We start from the raw sequence: 21,476 nt of genomic DNA on the forward strand, positions 1-21,476 counted from the left end.
AGCAGGCACCAGGGAACACTGTGTCCCCTGCCGCTGCTGCGGAGTGCACCCGGCAATGGCACCGGTCCCTGAGGGATATTAGGGGATAGCGAGCACCAAGTCACACCAGGGAACACTGGAGCACGAGGGCACCTGTGGCAGCAGAGTGCTGGGGGTCCTAATTGCACACCGGGGACATGGTGCCCTGACTCACGAGGGGGCAGAGGGTTCCAAGGGATAGCAGGCAGCAGAGGCGAGTGGAGTTCAGAGAGTTTAATGAGCGCAGGACAAACCCCAATTCCCCCCATCCCCCCACCCCCCAGTGCCTGGCCTGGCCCACACCCCCAGGCCAGGCCCCCCATGACACCCTAGTCGACTTCTTCCATGCTGCTGTAGGAGGGGGCTGGGCGCTCGGCGGGGCTGGCAAAACGCTCGGGGAGGCCTTCCGCAGCCAGCGGCGGGGCTCCTTCGGGGGCCAGGCCGGATCCGAACGGCACCGGGGGCAGTCCCTGCAAGCAGAAGGTGGGCATGAGAGGGAGACTTGCACCCTGCCCACCCGTCTCCCTCCCTGCTCCCGGGGAGCTGCAGAGGTGCCCGGGAGGGACACAGCCCCACACGCAGAATGTGCAGCCCCTGGGCTTGGAGAGCAGCAGCTGGTGGCAAACCCCAGGGCAGGGCAGAGGGAAGCAGCGTGCCCAGGGCCGCTGGAGGCAGCCCCTCCGGCCCGGCAGGAGGGCCAGGCCTCAGCACTCCTGCCCCAGGGCGGAGCACAGCCCTGCACCCCAGCACGGGCGGCAGTGACGGGCCACAGGCACGCTGCCAGTGCCTGCCGGAGGTCTGAGGAACAGAGCAGGGCCAGAGGGGATTTCCAGGGCTGAGAGCACTTTGTCAGGTCTCACTGCCGGCCACCCACCGCCGGTGAGGTCAGGCAGGTGCAGGCAGCGGCTTGTGGGCCCCAAGGCTGGGGTGCCAGCAGCAGTCGGAGCAGAGGTCAGCCCACCGGCGCCGGGCACTGACTCAGACCCACGAGGCCGGCACCGTGGGTGAGCGGGGGAAGCTGCTGAGACCCAGGGCTGCAGACAATGAGGCGACTGTTCCAGGACAGGCACCTCATGACCACGGCACAGCCCTGCCGTGCTCCCCGGCTGGGACCTGCTTGGGAGGGGAGTAAACCTCAGCACGTGGAGGAGGGGTGTGGGACAGAGGTAGGGGGAGTCCAGCTCAGGCCCTGGCCTAAAACACAGAGGAACCCCTTCACTGCAAAGCATCCCTCCCAGGCCAGCTGAGGGCACTGCCGGCAGAACAGCAGTGGAGACGGAAAAGAAAGTCACAGGGCTCTGAAGTCACCTCTCACACCCAGATACGCCAGAGCCGTCTGAGCCACACGCAGCCAAGGGCAACACGTCTCAATGTCAGACACGGTTGGAGTGGCAGCCTGTGCCCCAGCCTCAGGGGACTGCCTGCTCCTGGCTCTGCCGGGCTCCCCACACCCTGCACGTGTCCCATGAGGCTACCACTGAACAGCTGGGACTGGAGCCCAGCCTGTGCCCCATGGCACGGGCAGGCGGAGCTCACTCCTGAGCCTGCTGCCACACAAGGTGCACCAGGCACCCAGCAAAGCCCAAGGGATGGCTCTGGTGCCAGCTGGGTCACATAGTGGCCTCAGGTGACCCCAGTGTGGAGTCCTCACCTCTGTGTGGGAGTCCCAGCACACAGGACAGGAATGCTGCATTTCTTTGGAAAACCTGGCTTTATTAATGCACCATGGCCATATCTGTGCTCCCTGACCCCACACCTCTCCCGCAGCATGGGCAGCTGGTACCCTCGCAAATGAGGTGCTGCACCACACTGCCCTGAAGAGACCAACTCCCCCAGATGCTACCAGCACACAGCCCCATGGTGCCCACCATGGGCACCTCAGTCTGGATTGCCAGGCTCCCTGGCTGTCTGGGGCTGAGCAGGGAAGCACACAAGCCCCTGGTGACAAGCCCGTCCAGCCCCAGCACAGGAGTGTGGCACACACTCCCAGCACACAGGCAGCTGGCACCAGAAGGCTCAGCAGAAGGCTAGCAGGGCAGACTGGGCTGGCCAAGGACCGTGGGTAACCCAGCCCCAGGGGAGCTCAAGGCTCCTGCAGCAGCACAGCTGAGAGAGGTGGCCAGCCAGGGCCCGTGTCAGGGCATCCTGCCCTTGCTGCAGCCTCCCGGCAGGTCTCCATTTCCTTCTTGGGAGCCAAGCAGAGATGGTTGATGTGCCCACAGGGCTCTCAGGCCCCAGCAAGGCTGCAGCAGCAACGTCCCTTCTTGAGCAGCAGGTAGCCTTGAGGCCTGCCCCACTCCCAGTGGGCAGCAAGGAAGGGCAAAGGAGCTTCTGGTTCTGGGCTGTGCCTTGGCAAAGTAGCAGGCTGGCCACACAGGCCTGCCAGCTGGCACAGGAGATGCCAGAGCAGACAGACAGGAGCCAACAGCCCCATGTTTCCCTTGGCGAGTCTTTCCCAGCGATTTCTGTCCTGCTGCCTCATGTCTTGGTCTCAGAGCGTCCTAGGACGGCGCGTGCCCTGGCGGCCCTGCTCCGCAGCTGGCCACGCGCCTGGGCCTATCTCCAGCGGGGCTGGTAAATGAGTGGGTAGAAGACGTTCAGGAAGAGAGCCACAATTGCAGCCGTGGTGGCCAGGACAAAGTATCTGACGCAGCCTTCATCTGGGTGCTGGGGGGTGCCCGGACTTCGCTTCTGGCCACAGGGCCTCCAAGAGTTTCTTGCAGGCCTTTGGGGTGCCTCAAGCTGCAGCTCTTGTTCTTCAGCCTCCAGTTCCTGCCAGATCAGAGAAGCCTGCGATGTGGAAACCTGCGTCAGCACTTGGAGAACACAACGGGCAACACCCCTTGCCATCCCCCGGGGCAGGCGGCTGCCTGCAAGCCCAGCCCCGTGCCCAGCCAGCCCGCCTCCCCATGCAGCACCGTCGCGGTCGCGCCCGCCCCCGCAGCTCTTCGGGGTCTCTGGTGTGTGGGGCTCCGCTGGGTGGCTCTGTGGGAGGCAGCACGGGCAGGGTCTTCACGGGACTGCGGGAGGTGAAGCCAGCAGCTGGATCCCGATGGAGCAGACGCGCTTGCATTGGTGGGTCCGGGAGGCAAGGGAGCAGGCAGCAGCCGATCACAGCCCAGCTTCTGTGATCCCAGCAGGATCTTTCACATGACAGCCAATCCAGAGCCAGCTGGAGCAGCAGGAGCAGGAGGCGCAGTGCCAGTACAGCCAGTCACAGCTCTGCTTTGGAGGGTAGGAATGCTCTGACAACCAATTGTAGCCCAGGTTCCAGGTGGATTTTCCACAGGCAGCCAACCACAGCTTGGCCCTTCATGGCGGTGATCATGCAGAGCAGCCAGTCAGGGAGCAGGTAGGTCTCTGGAGGGCGCAGGTGGTCCAGGGTGCTTGGGGACCTGCTGAGCCCCACTGGGATCCAATGCATCCCATTACTGCAGAGGAACCGGTGCTGCAAGAGGCCCAATGAGCCCCAGGGCCACAGAGCAACCTGATGAACCCCAGTGCCATGGGGCATACAGTGAGCCACAGTGCCAGTTCAGTCCCTGAAGCCTCTCACCACCAGTGTGTGAAAAGCAGCACGGCTTTCTCATTGCTCAGGGTGCCCCCAGTGAGTGGGGCTGCTCCAGAACACACACGCAGGGCAGGAACAGCCCAAGCAGGTAGACACCAACATGCCAGACAGCCCTGCCGGCCTCCAAGACAAACAGCTTGTCCTCAGGCAAGAGAGCAGAGCTGGGATGCCTAACCAACACCAGGCCAAGGGGAGGATGAGCCAGAGGGGCAGGGAGGCCAGGCCAGAAGGGCCCCTCAGGGCACACATGTGCAGTCATGCTGGAGATGAACTGAGCATTGTCTTTAGACTCTGTGGGCCCACAGAGGTGCTGAGCATGGAGGGAACGTCTGCAGCACAATGGTGCATAGGATCTCACCAGGTGGGCACCAGCCTAGGCCTTCCTGACTTTCACAAGAAGATCAGTGCAGCCATTCCCTACCACTGAAAGCATTCTGAAAGCACCCTGCCGTCTGGCCCACCCCCGTCCCTCCCTCCCAGGCCACCCAGCAACAGAGCTCGCTCTGGCAGGTTTCTCTACAGCACCCTGTGAAGGCTGCCAGGCCTCTAGCTCAGCACTGGCATTTACCTTTTTTGCACTTGGCTTGGCCCTGAGTTGGGCCCCAGTAGAAAGTGTTCCCCACCCTGCCTTGAAAGTAGCTTTGGTGGGCAAGTTCTTACTGCTCCCTGGCACAACCAGATCCTACTGCACCGCTCACAGCCCCTCCTCCAGTGCAGACCCCGGTGAGGCTGTGCCCCCTTCTTCCTCTTCCAGGGCCCTCCCATCAGCACTTCCACACTGATGATGAAACCAGCTCTCCTGTGAGCCCTCAGGACAGGGACTGTCCCAAGCCCACAGTGAGAACAAGGCAAGACAGGCTCCAATGCGCAGCTGACGCAAGCTCTCTGGTATCAAAGGGATACAGGCACTGCACCACAGCTGCACCAGGCTCTGTGAGTGCAGGTAAAGACAGGCAGGGCCCTGCACGAGGGCCCCTGAGCACATTTCAAGGCTCCGTGGCTCCAACAGCGGCGAAAGGGACGCGAGTGCTCACCTGGCTGGCAGCAGCTTCGGCAGAGGGGGTGCGCTCGGCGCGGTGGTCTGAGGGATGTCCTGGCAGGGGTCTCTCCACAGGAGAGTTCCTCCGGCGGTAGAAGAGGACATAGGCATATCTGGTCACCACCTGGCTCTCATCCACCGTGGTGACTGTGCTGTCGTCAAAGAGCCGCCAGCCTGAGGAGGAGGCAGGGTTAAGCAAGCAGACAAGTCACGGCTGCGGGAGCAGAGGGGTGGCCAGGGGGACAGATGCTCACCCACATCGCTGCGCTGGCTGTTCTTGTCGTTGGGCAGGCGGGCGTACGCTGTGTAGTGCCCTCCAATCATGCCTCCATAGTGGTTGATCACAGCATACAGGTCGTACATAGGCAGCTGCTGCTCACCCTTCCGACCAATGCAGAACTTGCTGAGGTCCAGACTCCTGTAGAGAGACACAGTGACTGTCAAGGGTGATCAGTTTTATGCAGGCTGGGTTGCAGGTCAGCAGAGGCAGTGCCAACCCAGGCACATCATCCCCTGGGCTCTTACCGGACAGGAAAGTCCACCATGTCATTGATCTTGTCCCTCCAAATAAAGCTGCGGAAGGAGAAGCGCTTGAGCTGGATGATGAGGACGTTGGGCAGCCGCCACAGCATCAGCTGCTTGGAAGCCTCGCGGTGCTGCTTGCACTTGGGGCAGTACCTGGGGGAAGAGTGTGCTCGTTACTGGCATGGAGAGAGCCTCAGTCCCTGCAGCCCAGCTCAGCCCCACGGTCCCCACATGCAGGGCTGGCAAACGGTATGTGGGAGGGCTCAGCCTGCTCTGTCAAGGGCAGGCCAGTACGGCCCTGCAGAGCATTAGCTTTGCTCCCTGCTGGCTTAGCCCTTCCGAGTGCACGGGCAAAGCCAGCCCATTGTTCCTGGCTGCCAGCAGAAACAGCGTGCAGGCTTGGGCAGCTCCTGGGAAACCCCTGCTGCCGTCTGGGCCTGTTGGCTGGAACCCACCCTGCTGCCTTCCTCACCACGCTTCCTCTGGGGCCAGGACTTCAGGCTTCGTGAAGAGATTGAGGCACTGCTCCAGGGTGAAGTGGCCAGCCCGGGCTGCTTCGCTGGCTGAGCCTGGATCCTCCACACACTCCAATTCCTTGGATTCTACCAACACAAATTCCTTGAGGCGCTCATTGTTCTTCCACACCAGGGCAAGGGAGCAGTCGTCTGTCAGATCCAGGGGGATGTCACCTGTGAAGGGGCACAGACCTCAAACACCTACCTCACCAGGTTAGACCAGGCCACCTTGCTGGAGCAATCCTGCCCATCCCAGTTAGATACAGAAATCAAAAAGTGCTGCCAGAAAGAGACAGGTACTCCCCTGGCTAGGTTCATCATGCAGAGCCCCTCAGCCTGCAGGGTGCAACACTGGCACAGCCCTCTCATCAGCAGCACCCTCACAAACAGCACTTGGTGTGGACGTTCTATTCAAACAAAGAGGTGACCCAGAGATCACAGACCCTCTGAGAATACATGAGGTTGGAAGGAATTGGCCTATTTGCTGATGAGAGCAGGAAATGTCATACCCAAGAGGAGCTTCTAGACAGAGGCTCTGTGCAGCAGAGCCCTTCCCTCCCCTGTCATATGCAGCTTTTACTGTCCAGTGTGGACACCTGGGCTCATCTCATCCCAGGCAGATCCACTGCCCTCCCAGAGGCTGTAAGGGATGAAGGTGGTGCTTTACAGGGCTCTGGCTCACCTTTATCTTCCAGCTTGTGCTCTCGGTTGGCGGCGTCGATCTTAGTGATGTAGAACTGCGTGGCGCGGGCACTCAGTGAGTCTGGAGTGTGCTGGTACCCAGGGATGGCAGCTGTGAAGAGGCAGGGACAGATTTGTGGTGGCAATGCCTGTCTGCCCTGCGTAGGGGCCAAGAATTTGCAGCGCCCCCACCCCCACCTCACATGCTACGGCCTTGAAGGGACACAACCACGTGCCCGTGTCCTTGACTATTTTTAGCAGGCGCCTGCCCCTGGCAAGCTGTGCTCCTCTGCCTGCCTTGCCCCTTCACTGCACATTGCTGCCATCCTGAGACGAGTGTCTGGAAACGTGACAGCCAGGCAGCCGAGCGCGAGAGGCTGGTCCCATGCAGCTGAGTCAGAGCCAGCCAAGTGCTTTGCTCACAGCCCCCAGGGGCTCAGCCTGCACCAGCTCTGCCTTGCTCCCACAGGACTTCTGCCAGCCCCTGCATTCCCACCTCTCCCACAACAACACAGCACTCCAGCCTCTGCTCATCAGGTCTCTGCTCTACACCCTGGGCTTTGCCAGGGCAGGGCAGAGCGTGGGTAGACAGGCATTTCAGGTGAGGCAAGAGTGCCAAAACAAAGCTCCCATGTCCTCATCTGTGATCCCAAGAGTCTCCAGACCAAGCTCACAGGTGTAGAAGAGATGCTGTGCTGGAAGGTCACCCCAAGGAGGGAAAATTGCCCGAGGTCCTGGGACAGACACAGCCAGCGCTTCAGCACCTCTTACCTTCTGGCTTGAGGGCTCTCTCATAGGATGGCTCCTTCTCACAACAGCTGTCACCCTGCGACTCCATGTGCTCAGAGAACCCTGAATCCAAGCTCAGGAGGGAACTCCTGGCTGTCAGGACCTTGCTCCGGACAGTGGTAGTATCCCCCATCTCTGGCTGCAGCTCAGGCACAGCTGGGGAGAGCGGGGGCTCTTGAGGGAGGCTGGAAACCCTGTCCCCATCTCCCAGCTCGGGGGCAGAGGTGGCTGCTGCACAGCTGCTCTTGGCCAGGGGCTCCAGCTTGTCCGAGTGCAGAGGCTGCAGCCCCTGCTCCGGTGACATCCGGCCCAACTGGAACGGAGGCTGGAACACGCTGACTGAGTACCTGGGCATGGAGGTGGGAGTTAGAGCTGGCCAGACACGGGGCTGAGCTCAGCTCCAGGCAGGAGCACCCTCCTTCCCCAGACTCTCACCTGGCGTAGCCTTCCAGCAGCTGGGCCAGGCGGGCGTAGGTGAGGCGGGACTCGGGCACGCTGATGAGGAAGGGGAAACCGATGTTCTCAGGACGGCACGAGGCCTTGTGGTCTGGCCAGTGTGTTTTCTGACATGCCCTGTAACACATACACGGCATGTCAGACATACATACAGCCCCTGCTGAACTCAGCATCCTTGAACAGCCTGGGAAGAAGCAGTGCAGGGCCAGAGAAGTGTGCTGGGGACAAGGGGAACACCAGGAATTCAACTGGCTCCATCCTAAAGGGCAGATCCATCCCACCTTCTCCCAGCAGGCAGAGCTCTCCCACCAGCCCTTCACAGCAGGAGATCCTCCATCCCTGCCAGGCACCAAGCCAACTCACACGTTGCAGTAACCAACTCGATAGCACCTCGTGCAGCGCTTGAGCTTCTCATCCTCTGGCAGCTGCTTCTTCTGGCAGGCTGCACACTTGGCGACAGGGCCACTGGGCACCTGTGGACGCTGCAGGAGAAAGGACCCGTTGGACAGGGAAGGGCACCTGGGCAGGACAAGGTGGGCATTCATGCTGGCTGTAGCTAACTGCCCTTGTGTGCAGTTCTGCCCCTCCTACTCAGGGCTCAGCCTTGCTGCATCCCTCCCAGCAATCCCGATATGCTTTCTTACCTGCTGGACCTGCAGCTCCACCACACGCTCCTTGGCCAGCTCTGGGGACAGCACCTCAAAGCACAGCAGCAGGTCCGTTGGCGAGACTGTGTCTAGTGAGTTAGAGGGCAGGAACATGCGGTGGAAGTGATTCTTGATCACCTGCCAGGAAAGCAGTGGAGCATGGCCGTGTGAGGGCTGCCCTATGTGTCCTCTCCTCAGAGAGCCACAGACCCCTGTCTCACAGTGAGCTGTGGGAAGAGCAGCAGCCCAAGGATGCTGTGCTCATCTCACCACCTCACAGGGAAAGATGGACATCCCCAGGCCCTACTGTGGTGGCCCAACCCTCCAGAGGAGGTATCTGCCCAGCACTCTCACCTCAGCCAGGCGCAGGTTCTCTGGTTTCACACGCACACTGTGGGCAACCGAGTCAAGCACCTCCATGGCACTGGAGTTCTCCTTGCTGATACTCACGAGGAACTGCCACCGAGAAAGTGCCACATTAGTCACAGCACACTAAGGCATGAAGGCCCTTACTCAACACAGGGCTTAGCCAGTTGGCACATGACCAGCTGCCTGGGGCACCTCCAGGAGCCTTCTTCAGCTCCCTCCCCAGGGTAAAGGTATCCTTTACCTTGATGGGTTTCTTGTGTGGCTCCTTTGCAAAGTAGTAGACAGTCAGCACCTTTTGCTTCTGTGGGAGGGGCACGGGGAGGTACAGGAAGGGGTCAAAGGTAATAGACACCTGCAGAACAAAACCACACTCAGCTGTGCAAAGTGCTTGTGGCTGAGCAGCAGATCCAATGGACCCACCCTTGCCCTGTGCTCTCTGAGTGCCACGAGCCTACTTCTGCACAACCAGGACAGGGACAGAACCTTCAGGGCTGCCCTACCTTGGAGCACATCGGGCAGACGAGCTTGGATTTGTACTGGCCCTGGAAGAGGTCTACTATGAACGAGTCATTCCTCATCTTGTGTCGTTGCCAAGCCTCCTCAGCTACCACCTGCAGGAAGAAAGGGCTTAGCACCTCATTAAACCACCCAGGCTGCTCTCCCCGGTGACTCTGGGGGAGGAACACCCTCACCTCATCAGGCCTCCCATCCGAGTCAACAGTCTCTGTGTAGGGCTTGTTCTGGATGCGGTTGAGGTCCTCGTGCAGGCCATCGAGCAGGAAGGCCATGAACTCCTGAGCATCATGCTGGGCATAGCCAGTGAACTGGCTGGCCTTGCTGGCCACAATTGCCTGTGGGGAGCACAGCAGTCAGGGCTGGTCAGCAGAGCTCTGGCAGCACTGCCTGCCCCATGCACAAACCCTGGCTGCACCCACAGCTCTCTGTGGCACTTGCAGGGCAGCCAGGTGCCCACAAAGGAATGCTGGAGACCCATAGCTGCTCCTGTAAGCACCAATGCCAGGGGCCCTACCTTCAGTTTAGAGGGCTGGAAGGCATGGTGTGTGCCCTTCCAGAGTGCTCTGAGCAGCATGGCAAAGCCGATGGCCAGGCGTCCACCCGTCCCCAGCGGGTTGTTGTAGTTGATTTCTGACTCAAAGGATCGATCTGCAAGAGATGCAGGAGTTCAGGGTGGCTGCTGGCTTCATCTAAGTGGTCAAGCTCTGCTGGACTCCCCGTGTGGGCTCACCATGGAAGTAGTCACGCAGCTCCCGGGTGTTGGACAGGGACTGGATGACGCTGTTCATGAAGCAGGTGTTGCCCAAGTTCACCAGACCTGTGAAGCCAGGCAGGCAGACCTTCTTCTTCTCATCCTCATCCTCATCATCCTCCACGCTCTCGGCACTCACTGGGCTGTGTGTCATTGGTGGCACCATACACGTTGGTTTGGGCTGCCAAAGCAGAGGCAGGTGTGAGGGTGTGGCACTCAGGGAGTGTCTCTGGGAACACCAGAGGAACTCAAAAGCCCAAGAAAACCCCTAGAGAGGGTTGGAGCCATCACACCATCTCCCACTTGGACTGGGACAGACAGGCCAACAGTTGCCCCCAGTCCTGCCAACTATGAGTGAGGGGCACCACCTCCTCCTCCAGGAGTACTTCAGTCTCCAGAGTGGCACTGAGGAGGTGTCTCTCTTTCCCCTATCCAGGTCAGACCACACTCACCGAAGGAATGTGTGGCTCTTGCTTCACTGCCAAGTGCTCTGGGCCCGTACGGGCTGCCACACCATCCAGAGCCCCATCTTCCACACGTGGCTTCTCTTTGTCGCTGGTTCGGGCCTCTTCCTTGCTGGAGAGGGGGTGCTGGTTACTGCCCGGAGGGTTCTTATCCAGAGGGGTAGGGCCTGTAGGCATGGCAACCTTTGCACCACCCACTGCACCTTAAAAAGGGGGAAGGGTGGGCCTGTGGTTAGCAGCACCATACACTGCCCACAGTGGGGCTGAACTGTTCAGTCCACACTTACACAGGCTCTCTCCTACCTGTGAGCAAGGGAAACAGCAGTGCCCTTCCCCTACACTTGGCTCACACCCTGCCTCACATCCCTCCCACCTGCACCCACTCAGCCCCTCTCCTTCCCCACCATCCCGTGCCAGAGGATCCAGCAGCAGCTGGCAGTGGTGAGGAGGGCCCATGGCACCCTGCAGTGCAGCAGGCAGGCAGGACAGAAGGCAGGACAGAAGGCAGGACAGAAGGCAGGGTGCAGACCTCGTGTGGCTGGAGCCTCCAGCCCCCCCCAGCGCTGGCTCTGGCGTTTCTTCAGGCAGACATCGATGCGAGACACCGTGAAGTTGTACGTGCACTGGTCCGGCTCAATAAGGTTCCTGCAAGGCACAAAGCAAGTCAGAGATGCCCCAGACCCCACAGCAGCCTCAGACATGCCAAGGCCTTTGCATGGCAGACCCATAGCCTCCAGGCAGTAGGGACCCAGCTAGCACTAATCCTGAGGTAGCCCTGACACAGCAGGGTGGAAACCCTCGAGCCTGGCCACACTGAGCACACAGAGCATCCCTTTTCTGACAGATCCATTCTGCTTGGCTCTCTCCTGCTGCACATCCTACCCAAAGGGCACACAAGCTGGTCTAGCTCTGTCCCCAAGAGCTCTAGAACAGCCTGGGGCAAACTGCAGGCAAGGAGACACTGGAACTTCCTCCCCTGCAAGTGAGCACACAGCCAAGGCAGAGCAGGCTCACAGCACCAGTGCAGCATGGTGTAAGTGAAACCTCCAGATGAGGAAACGAGCATTCCCCACACAGAACCTCCAGATGGGACTGGCTCCTGCTCCAGCTCTGCACTCTCACCTCCCCTGCCCTGGCGTGGGTTAGTAGGACAGAACTCATACCTGAGCTTCACCTGCCACCGGAACACCGTGTGGGGCCCACAGCCAGGATGGAGACGAAGGAAGTTCGTATCACTGCAGAGAAATTGGGAGTGAGCAGATGTGAACAAACAAGCAGCCCAGCTGCAATCAGGAGCTCTGCAGCGGCCTGGCATCATCCCGAGGCAAGCTTGTACCTCGTCTGGAACACTAGTGTGAAGTCTTGTTCCCGGAACAACACCTTGGATGTCTCCTTGTGGATCTCCTTCACATAGACATGCACCACCACCAGATCATTGCCTTTCTCATATGAGTCATTCTTGACAAAGGTCAGGCTTACAAAAGGCTCTGGCTCTGAGTAAGGAAAACCACAGAGAGAGAAGTTATCTTCCTTGCATGTTGGGGCTGCAAGCTAACCCAGGAAAGGTCCTGAGCAGATGGACCTTCCTGACCAGGCTCACCCCATGGGCTCTGGCCACTCACCATCAGCTGCTGCTTCCAGAGCCACGTCGTCCTTGGACCAGTCCCTCTTCTCACCATCCCTGCCCATGGGAGGGGTGGCCACTGGGACGGCCTTAGAGCTCTCTCCCAGGATGGGCAGGCAGTCCCGGCTCCGTAAGGCCTCAGTAGGGCTGCCTGGCTGCAGGACTCTCTTCTCAACACAGGTGGCAACACGATGGGGGAGCACCTCTGTGGTAGCTGCAAGAGGTGGCATCTCCACGGGAACACTCTCTTTGGCCAAAACCACAGCCTTTCAATGCAGAAACACACAGTGAAACACAGACACTGTCACCCCTGAGCTGCCCTGGTCCACCCACTGCGGCTCCTGCCAGCCAGTCAGGCACAGCTCCATACCACCTGCTTCCCCCACACATCCCATGCCAGCCCAGCCCCACTAGCACCACAGCACAGCAACTGCAGGGTCCTCACTTCACCCTCTCCTCCACCACAGGTTCTCCTGTCAGCCCTCAGCATCCCGGAGCCCACCTCACCCTCATCAGCAGGGCTGGCTCCAGCATCCCCCGCACAGGGCAGAGGAAGCAGGGGCACCCTGCCCAGCCAGGTGCCCAGGTACCTTCTCGAGCGGCAGCGCGAGGTCTGCCAGGGCCGCGGGTGCATCAGCCTGGCTGGCTCTGCCATTGCGGCGGCTGCCGGCCCTCGTGCCGTGCCCCTTGCTGGGCTCTGTGCCCCCGCTGACCCGGGCGTTCGGCTCCTCTTCCGTGGGAGCCACTTTGAGGTACACTGCCCGCTTGGCACTGGGGCCACTCTGTGTCCCTGGGCTGGCTGGGCTCTTCCCTCCCAGGACCTCACTTCTTCCTGGAGCACGCTTGGGGTTGGAGGGCTCCCGCCGGGATCTCGGTGGATCTGTGCCCTCAGCCTTCGGCTCTTCAGGGGTCAGCTCTGCAGAAGCAGCCTTCTCCTTGCCGTTCTCCCAGCACGCAGCCCCTTTGGCCACTTCTTTGGATCCGTCTTTCCTTTTTTTCTGTAAAAAGCAATGCAGCACAGTGGGAAGGTACTCAGGTAGCACCATCTTTCAGGATCCCTATCAACCCCTCACCCTCACTCTCCCTTCCCAGACTGCACCAGGACTGTACTCCAGAACCTGGGAAGGCACGGCAGGCAGAAACAGGGGTATGACTCCCTGGGACAGTGGCAGATGGCTCATGCAGCACGTAGATGACTGATGTGTCCCATGTTGCTCCCTGGGCAGCTCAACAGCAGGGAGCTCGGAGCTCACCCCAGCTCCCCAGGGCTCCATGAGTTCACTTAACAGACAGATCATTCCCTCCTTACCAGAAGTGAAGACCAGTTATGGAGTGGGATCTTCTTCTGCAGCACAAGCTGGAGAAAGTTGCCCTTCTTGCACTGGATCTTGCTGCAGGAGCTCTCAATCTCCTCATAGAACTGACAGCTCCACTGGCGCCCGTCTGTAAAGCAGAGGGGAACCAGTACCTCAGGCAGTGCTCCAGGCAGCTGTCACCTAACCCACAGCCCCCTTTCACCTGCCCCCAGGATGAAGGAAGCACTCATTCAGAGCCAAGAAGGCTGCAGGCAGGCTGCCACCATACCCCAGAAGCCTTCCAGGGCTCCAGCCAGCTTCCCTGAACTTGCTTTGTACATCTGGCTGGCCTTCTTCCCAGCGGGAAGGCCCTGGGCCTCCCCACCCTCAGAGGCACAGTCACTTTTCCAAAGAATACCCGGCACTGACTCAGCCATCCCAGCAAGCAGGGGACAGAGACGCACTGGCGCGGCCGTGCACATTTGGTCACTTGGCACAGAGGCCAGCTCCTGTCCTCCCCAGCTCTACAATGCTCTCCTATCGTCCCTGTCTGCTGCCTGACTGTGTGCCAGCTGAGAGCAGGGCATTGCCTCTGAGGGAAAAGTTTTATGTCTGCCTGCAGCAACCCCGTGCTTGGCCCAGAGCTGTGCCAAATCCCAATGGAGAAATGCCTGCAGCAGTTGCTCCATTCCCATACCTGGTAGTTTGACCACACAGTCGGTGTCAGTGAAATCAGCACGTACATCCTCTGCCTTCAGAGCTCCAGTGCCCAAATTCAACTTGATAATGATCTCATCGGCATTCTGCTTCCAGTCCAGCAGCAGCTCTAGGAAAAGGGAGGGAAATGTCACCCACTTGCTGGGGAATGAGCCTGAAGTGCCCACTCCTTGGCTGGGGAACACAAGCCTGAACACACATGCAGTTAAGGAGGTCACCACAGGGAACACAGATCAGGACAATTAAAAGGGACCTGCCCTCATCAGAGAGGCCACAAACAAGAACACATCAGCAGGGCAGATGAATCCCAGTGGGAACCAGAGAGATCAGAAAGGCAGCGCTGTTCTTGGCAGTGCCACAAGCAGCAGTGGCAGCTGGGAAGAGAGGGTGGCTCTTGCCAACGACAAAGCAATTACTGCTTTCCCAAGGAACGAGGAAGCCACAGAATTACTCTGGGGGATTTAGGTGGACTCTGACCACAATCAGAAATTGCCACTTCCCCTTTGCATATGCAAACCAAGCAGCCCAGCTGCAACCATCAAAGCACTGTACTCCTGCCAGGTGAGCGTGGCTAACAAGGATGAAAGATGTGCAGGCTGGCCAGGGGGAAAGTACGCTGTAACGGGTGAGAAAAGAGTGCAGCACTGATACTCTGGTGCAGGCAGAACCTCCATTGTGTGCCTGCCACACTCCAGGTGTGGCCTTTGATGCCCTGAAGTCTTCAACACAAGGAAGTGATTTTGATCACCTTGACTTCAATCAGGTTTGTTCTACCCCTGGGGCACAAGGACATCCTACTCTGTCCTCAAAGCAGGCCTGGACTGAGACAGAAACCAGCCAATGCTGCCCACAAGGTGACACAGCTTGAGATGTTCCCAGCACAGCATCACGTCCTACTCAGAAACAAGCAGAGCAGGTGTCAGCAGCAAGGTGTCCCAGGCCTGTGCTCAGTGACACTGTGACACCTGAGTTGCAAGCAGCCGGCCACATACCCAGGGCCTCTTCCTTGCAGACAGCCTTTCTCTGCCCCTGGGAAGGCCACATACTGTTAAGATAAACACTGAGGCAAGGGAGTGCTCACGTTAGCTCTGCTCAATGCCAGAGCACTGGACAACAAGGTGAGAGCTTCAGATCCCTTGGCAAGGGCACTCCATGGCCATGCAGTGACAGCTGGCACACACCTCCACTTACCCTCCTCTGAGTCCTTCTCCTGGGCAGTCTCAGCCTGCTCGAGCTCAGGGCGAGACACTGGTGGGCAGAGAAGCAGAGTGCAGCCAGGTCTGTCATTCTGTCACCTCACAACATAGGCCAGCAAGCTGATGCTGAAAATTTCACACATCACCTCTTTCTACCCTGAATTTGTGTCCAGGCCTTTCATCCTGCATGTGCTGCCCACCTCCCTCCTCTGCTTTCTCACATTTCTCCTTCCCCAGAGTCCTGCCTGCAGCACTGCAGCAAGTCAGTGCCAGGACAGCTGCTCTGGGCCACACCACCATATCCTACTCTAAACAGTACCAGAGTGGGAGCAACACAACAATTCTGCACCATGTAGGCACTGCTTTTTTGGGGCACATCTCATTGTGAGCTTTTGGCACCCAGGCTCAGCTGTGTTGCCCAGCTCAGTTCACCAGGTCCCTGCCTCCAGCCATATAGAGGAGTCCTGTCTTGATCTGACAGAAAGAACCTGGTGTTTCGTCATGCTCAAACTAATTCTGCTGTAACCAGAGAACCACGTGGCCCAGCTGCACTTTAACATTTCCATTCCTGCACAAGCTGCCAATGTCCACATCTGAAAACCTCCTTCCAGATCAGGGTGGGGAACCAAACTGACTTGACACCTAATCCCTGCCACTCACAGAATTATCTCCAACAGCCAGAAGTGTCTCCAGGCCTGCTCTAGCCCCACAGGATAGTGAACTCTGCCAGGCAAGGAACCGAAAGCGACAGCACCTTCTCCTGAAGCAGAGAAGAAATGGCAACAGGAACTGTGGTCTCCACTCGAGAACACTCAGAGGGCTGTCACTGCCTCCCTTGACTGGCTACAAACCAGTAGGAAACTGCTGCTGACCACCACAGCCACTGGTGCAAAGGTGCTGGTGGGGCTGGCAGCGTGAGAAGCATGGCAGTAGCACTGCCTGGAGGATCTACAGCCCCTCACCACCACTCACAGAGGGGACAGGGGCAGCATGGCTGCCCTCAAGATGGCCCCCACGTCAGAGGATGCAGAGTCAAGCCCTACCAGAGGCACAGTCCTCCCACACAGAGAAAGCACAGTGCTGTGCTCTGCACCGTGGGATTTCACATCAGGGACTGTGCCCGGCCGCTCTGGCAGACCTCGCCAAGCACTCAATTACCTTGGCCTATAAAACACCCTGTGATTTTGAGGTTACAATAATCATAACAGAGCAGGCACAGAAATCAAACAGCTTCCCAGAGCCACAGAAACTCTTGCAGGCATCCTGCCCACAGGCATTCCCTGCACCCGAAGCAACATTTTTGTCAAAGGATACAAGACAGTTACAGAAGGAATTACTCTACAGCAACTACTTCACCTGAGCCACACCCTGTTCTGACTCAGAAGCTAAAGCACCAGCCCCACCCGCAGGCCTTGCACTCCTGGTCACTGCCTCACAACACTGGCCTCAGCAAACTGAGGGGAAAGAAGCAGCACTGCCTCCTGCTGCAAGAGCACTCACAGGTTTCAGTTCCACTCTCGCTGGATTGGGGCAGATCAAACCCAGTCCAAAGCAGAGACTAGAAACAATCACCAAGGCCAGCTCCAGACTTTAGCTAACAAGGCCACAGGCCCAACCTTCCTAACATTGCTGGGGCTAAGTAGTGCCCAAAGGAAGGAGGTTACAGGTCCAGGGAGGACACTGTGTCGAAGAAGATCCCACATCACATGGGTTACCATAAGCTGCAGGAAGTGATTAGTCAAATCTGCTTATCCTGCAGCAGATGGCTGAGGGGCTCCCAGGCTGCGAGGCTGAGACACCACAGGCCTGCTCACCAGGGACGCTGAGGGGCTCTCACCTTCCTTGCTTTCCTGATTGGCTCGATCCTTTTGCTTCTTCTTGTTGGTGGCATCATCCAAGCCCCGAGACGCTCTCCTCTGGCCAGGGGCATTTGTGCTGCTGGACATTTTCAGCCGTTTGGAGGACACAAACAGCCCGCCGGGGTCGCTAATGGAGTCTGGGTCAGGGGTGCGACGTTTTCTTCCTGGCCCAGCTATCTTGGCGACTCTCTGTGGTCAAACTCTCTGGCAAGGAAGTAATGGCCTAAAGAGAGGAAACAGCAAGCATGGCAGGAGGAGCAGGTGGAAAAGGCCCAACAGCAGCAGGATCCACTCTTTGCCTCAGGGCGGTGCCCTTACATGACCTTCACCATGTTGTTTATGGGAAGCCCCATGCAGCACTCAGTGAGGAAACCTACCTCATCACAGCTGCTACAATGCTTACTGCCAAAAGCATGGGCTTGTCAGAGCTCCCAACATACAATCAGGGGTCTTCAGTATGTGGCACGCATTAAAAACCTGGAAAGCAAGTGTCATGCTCATGGCTCCCACTATAGCAACACCGGCCCAGAGCAGCTGCTGGCACTAACACCCCGAGACACAGCTGAGGGCAAGGACATGAGGAGGCCTGGATCTGCAAAACTGAGCCTCCAGAGTCAACGGGGGGAGCCTGTCACACAGCTTGGAGAGACAGCTATTTCAGTCAAACAGTGTCCTGTGCAACAGCGCCAGAATAGGAGCCAGTAACACCCTAAGAAGGAAGCAGGCCTGGGACAGGCTCCCATGACAGATGAGAGCAGAGCTTCCTGGCAAAAGGAGAGTTCCTCCCCCTTCTCCCACTAGCTGGGAACTTAAACAGCATGAGTGTACCTTGAATATTTATCTCCTAGCCAGTTTACAGACAGCGTCAGCGGGGCCTGGCCTGGAAACAGGACACCTCTGCTCCTCGTGGCCCAGGAAGAGAGTAGGCTGAGCAGGGCATGTAAGTTGTTCACCCTGCCCCCTTTGCAGACATGCCCTCTCTATAAAGCCAGCTCCCCAACAGGGTTTGGGAGCTGCTGGCCCAGGTGCACTCATCAGTGTCACCCCACAGTGTTCAGGGCTTTGAGAGAGCAGAGCCAAAACAAGCCCTGAAAACAGTCCCACTGGAGGTGTCTCCATGGAGGCGGTCAGAGCAGAGAGCTGGGAAGGTTTCCTCCCTCGCTGCCCTGGCTGCACACCCTGACCCTGGCAGTGCCTGCCAGCCTGCAGGGGTTTGCAGCACAGAAACAGGCCCAGCCACTCGGATCCTGCCCACCCCCAGGTGCCAGCTGCCTGCCACAGCTCCCAGGGCACCGTTTCACACGCAGCCCACGGCCCAGCTCCCATGTGAGGACGTGGAGCCAAGCCCAACAACACCTTGGCCTAGCCCAGCTCCCCTGAGCCAGCCTCTCCTCCAGTGGGAGGCAAGCTGTCCCTCGGGAACACCCTGTTCTGCCTGCACCCCTGTGCAAGCACAGACCCCTCGCTGTGCACGGGCACAGCCATGGCAGGAGGCAGCTCCAAGGGAGGCACCCTGACAGAGGACGGACACTGCCAGCTCCGTCCTGCTGGCCCCATGTTGCCAGGGCATTTGTTGCCTAGAAATGTCTGGGGCAACAAGCAGCCACAAATGTGGAGCTGCAGCCACAAACCGAGAGGAAGCCCAATGATCAAAGCAGCCTGGGGCTCCCTCAGCTCTGGCAAAGCCAGCCCCATGACGTGTGCTGCATCCAAACCACTCCTCCCAGGCCAACCCACCCTCACCACCAAGAACCACTGAAGCCAAGTGAAAAGCTGAGTCCAGCCCAACTGCCTGGCACAGACAACTCCTGCCACCCACGGTGGAGAGGCCCAAGTGATCTGGAGACTGAGATGCTGAGAAGGGTCCAGCATCAGTCCCAAAGAGCTTGAAAGAGTGGGAGGGCAGCAGCAGCACCCCCATGCTGCTGCACTCACTGGGTCTCTCCAGGATGCAGAAGCATTTCTGGCTCCAGATGGAATGGGAAGGGCCCCCACAGCAGGGAAAGTGGCAGTGATTCACCAGGCTAGGCCTCTGATGCCAGCTGCAGGCTGTCACTCAGCTCCAGTCCCCTGGTGCTGAAGAAGCTCACCTGGGCTTGGCAAACATGGGAAAGCATTTTTTGTTGTATTTCTTCTGCCTCCAGGGTGAAAACCCCAGGAGAAATAGGACTCAAGAAACAGTGACTGCTTCATGCAGGGTCAGGAGAGGCCCTGCCCTGCACCTCCAAAGGGATGGCAGAGGATAACTGCTGGGCAGGGCTGAAAGCAAGCTCTGAGAAGGGTCCTGGAGGGCTGAGAAAGGACAGGCCTCTGCCCAAGAAGGGGTGAGGAAGAGAGGCAGGGTTGCATGGCTGCTTGTCACTGCTCCAGGAGAAGCCTGCTGCTCTCACGCCTCGCTGAGGCTCAGCTCCCCCGGGTGCTTTGCTGCCAGCCATTCCTCACAGCAGGCAGGAACCAAGGGGGCTGGAGCTCTGCCCATTGCAGCTGCCAGACTGATGGCAGCCCGAGGCTGCTGCACACACCCCAAGGTTTTGGAGGAGTGAAGGGAAAGCACAGGTTCCTCAGAGATTAAATAGGTGAATAAGAGACTTTTTGCCACCAGGAAACGCTCACACGGGCAGCACGTTCAGCCCCTGGGTGCACAAAGGTTTTGGCACCACTCCTGTTAGCACAGCAGGAGTCACTGCAGGGGAGAGATGGCGCAAGGCTGCTCTGGCTAGATGCCAGGTGAATCTCTGGGACACACCTGATGAGCTGGGCACTCCCACAAAACCTTACTCAATCCCCAGAGCCAGGGAAGCGTGGCCATGCTGCTGCAGGGAGCAGAAGTGCTTCCCTGTCCTCTGCTCTCCCTGCCTTTGTGCTGTGGGGTGAACCAGATCCAGATCCAGCCGGGGATTTCTCCTCACCGTGTCTTGCCCCCGAGCAGTTTCCCAACCCAGCTCATGCTGAGACTGCAAATATTTTGACTGGCCAGAGGAAAGGGAGCAAGAGGCCAAGGAGAAGGGCCACTCCTCCCCAGAGCAGCACCAGACCAGGAAGGACAGCACAAAGGGCTCAACGAGATGCAATTTGTGTCCCGTGCCTGGGGCAGGTTTGGCAGGAGGAGCTCCCTGCTTCTTGTCCACAGCACTCCCCATCAGTGCCCAAAGGCCTTTCCAGGGGTAGCTGCAGACAAGGTTGGCTATCCCAACAGCATCATCTTTCCAGGGACTTTTGGATCCTCCATGTCCTAAACGCAGATAACATAAGCATGTCCCCCATGTACACAAATACTTCAGTCACCTTCTGTTTCTTGCTCCCCTGAGGGACCAGAAATCCCAAGGCTCAAGCTTGACTTTTATTTTTGTTTCTGGGCATGCCTGACACACGGGTGGAGCCAGGGCAAGCACAGAGTCCCTGGGGCAGCTACTCAAGCCAGCACTGTCACACAAAATGTTTCCAACCCACGTGGAAATCACTGTGCGCCCAACGCAGTGTGACAGCAAGGAGCCTTTGCTGAGTGGGGAACCCGGCAGGCCCAGCTCCCTCGTTCTGGGAACGATCACCGAACCACAGAACGGTGTGAGCTGGAAGGAAACCTTGGAAATCACCCAGCTCCAACCCGCGGGGCACGGGCAGAGATGGTGATGAGAGCGTTCGGACAGCAGCCGGCGGCTCCGGCCTCCCGCGCGCCGCTGCCCGGCCCCAGGCACCGAGAGAGGGCAAAGGGAGTGCGAACGGTGTTTGTGTGACCGGTGTTGGTGTGTGACCGGTGTTGGTGTGTGACCGGTGTTGGTGTGTGACCGGTGTTCCTGTGAGCGGTGTCTGTGCGAGCGGCCCCGGCGGGCAGAGCACGAGGTCACCGCGCCGGCTCCTGCCCGGGGCTGCCGCGCTCGGCCCGTCCTGCCGAGCACCGCTCTCAGCCCCGCGGGCCCAGCTCTGCCGCCCCGCACGTTCTCTCCGCTCAGGCCCGGCACAGGCCGCCGCCACCGCCATCCGCTGCCTGCCTCGCTCTCCGCCGCCCCGGCTCCCGTGCCCACGGGCCGCATCCCGGCCTCCCGCCGCCCCCGGGCCCTGCCCGCCGCTGCGGCCCTCACCCCGCGCTGGCCCAGGCGCCGCTCGCCGCCCCCGGGCCCCGCCGCCGCCCCGGCCCGGCCGGCCCGGCCCTCCCCGCACTCACGGCCCCGCCCGCCGCTCCGGTCTGTTTGTGCCGCGCCGAAGTTCCGAGCGGGCCGACAACGGAGACAGGCCCGAGCCCGTGACGCACTTCCGGGAACCGCCGGGCACGCCCACGTGACACGGGAGCGAGGGATGGAGTCACGTGACGCGGGCCGGGGGTGGTGCCGGCGCGTTCCCGCGGCACCGGGAGCGCGCGGGGGCGCCGGGCTCGTCCGCGGGCGTGCCGGGGCTGAGCCTGGCACTGCCGGGCTGCTCTGGGGGATTATCCCGGCTGTGCTGTGCC

General features: G+C 59.5%; 1 protein-coding gene across 5 annotated transcripts; it reads right to left on the reverse strand.

Annotated features, from left to right (window-relative positions):
- Positions 1–309: 309 nt before the first annotated feature.
- USP19 (ubiquitin specific peptidase 19) lies at positions 310–21,290 on the reverse strand. 5 transcript variants are annotated; one of them, XM_058031773.1, is made up of 26 exons: positions 21,195–21,290; positions 17,011–17,255; positions 13,958–14,086; positions 13,275–13,408; positions 12,556–12,963; positions 11,964–12,231; positions 11,678–11,834; positions 11,505–11,576; positions 10,871–10,986; positions 10,330–10,544; positions 9,857–10,058; positions 9,641–9,774; positions 9,303–9,461; positions 9,111–9,221; positions 8,852–8,962; positions 8,596–8,697; positions 8,239–8,379; positions 7,958–8,076; positions 7,574–7,711; positions 7,121–7,485; positions 6,351–6,461; positions 5,626–5,842; positions 5,154–5,306; positions 4,883–5,046; positions 4,624–4,802; positions 518–2,808 (listed from the first exon to the last, which is right to left on the reverse strand). In XM_058031773.1, exons 2-26 carry the CDS (start codon positions 17,117–17,119, stop codon positions 2,575–2,577), a joined length of 4,248 nt encoding a protein of 1,415 aa, XP_057887756.1. In that variant the 5' UTR covers positions 17,120–17,255; positions 21,195–21,290; the 3' UTR covers positions 518–2,574. The 5 variants fall into 5 exon arrangements, with proteins under 5 accessions (XP_057887760.1, XP_057887759.1, XP_057887756.1 ...); XM_058031774.1 differs by lacking the exon at positions 21,195–21,290 and adding an exon at positions 21,112–21,131; XM_058031777.1 differs by lacking the exons at positions 518–2,808; positions 21,195–21,290 and adding an exon at positions 310–488 and having other exon boundaries at positions 10,330–10,538; positions 17,011–20,968.
- Between the last annotated feature and the right edge of the window lie 186 nt (positions 21,291–21,476).

The sequence above is a fragment of the Melospiza georgiana genome, chromosome 11 (genome assembly GCF_028018845.1).
Source record: "Melospiza georgiana isolate bMelGeo1 chromosome 11, bMelGeo1.pri, whole genome shotgun sequence".
NCBI classification, from domain to species: domain Eukaryota; kingdom Metazoa; phylum Chordata; class Aves; order Passeriformes; family Passerellidae; genus Melospiza; species Melospiza georgiana.

Excerpts from the sequence above, each read along its gene's own strand:
- USP19 (XM_058031773.1), bottom strand. The coding sequence starts at position 17,119 with ATGTCCAGCAGCACAAATGCCCCTGGCCAGAGGAGAGCGTCTCGGGGC. Across the intron at positions 11,835-11,963 it reads TCTGGAAGCAGCAGCTGATG|AGCCAGAGCCTTTTGTAAGC; the intron begins GTGAGTGGCCAG and ends TTCCTTACTCAG. Across the intron at positions 8,963-9,110 it reads TCTGCCCGATGTGCTCCAAG|GTGTCTATTACCTTTGACCC; the intron begins GTAGGGCAGCCC and ends TTTGTTCTGCAG.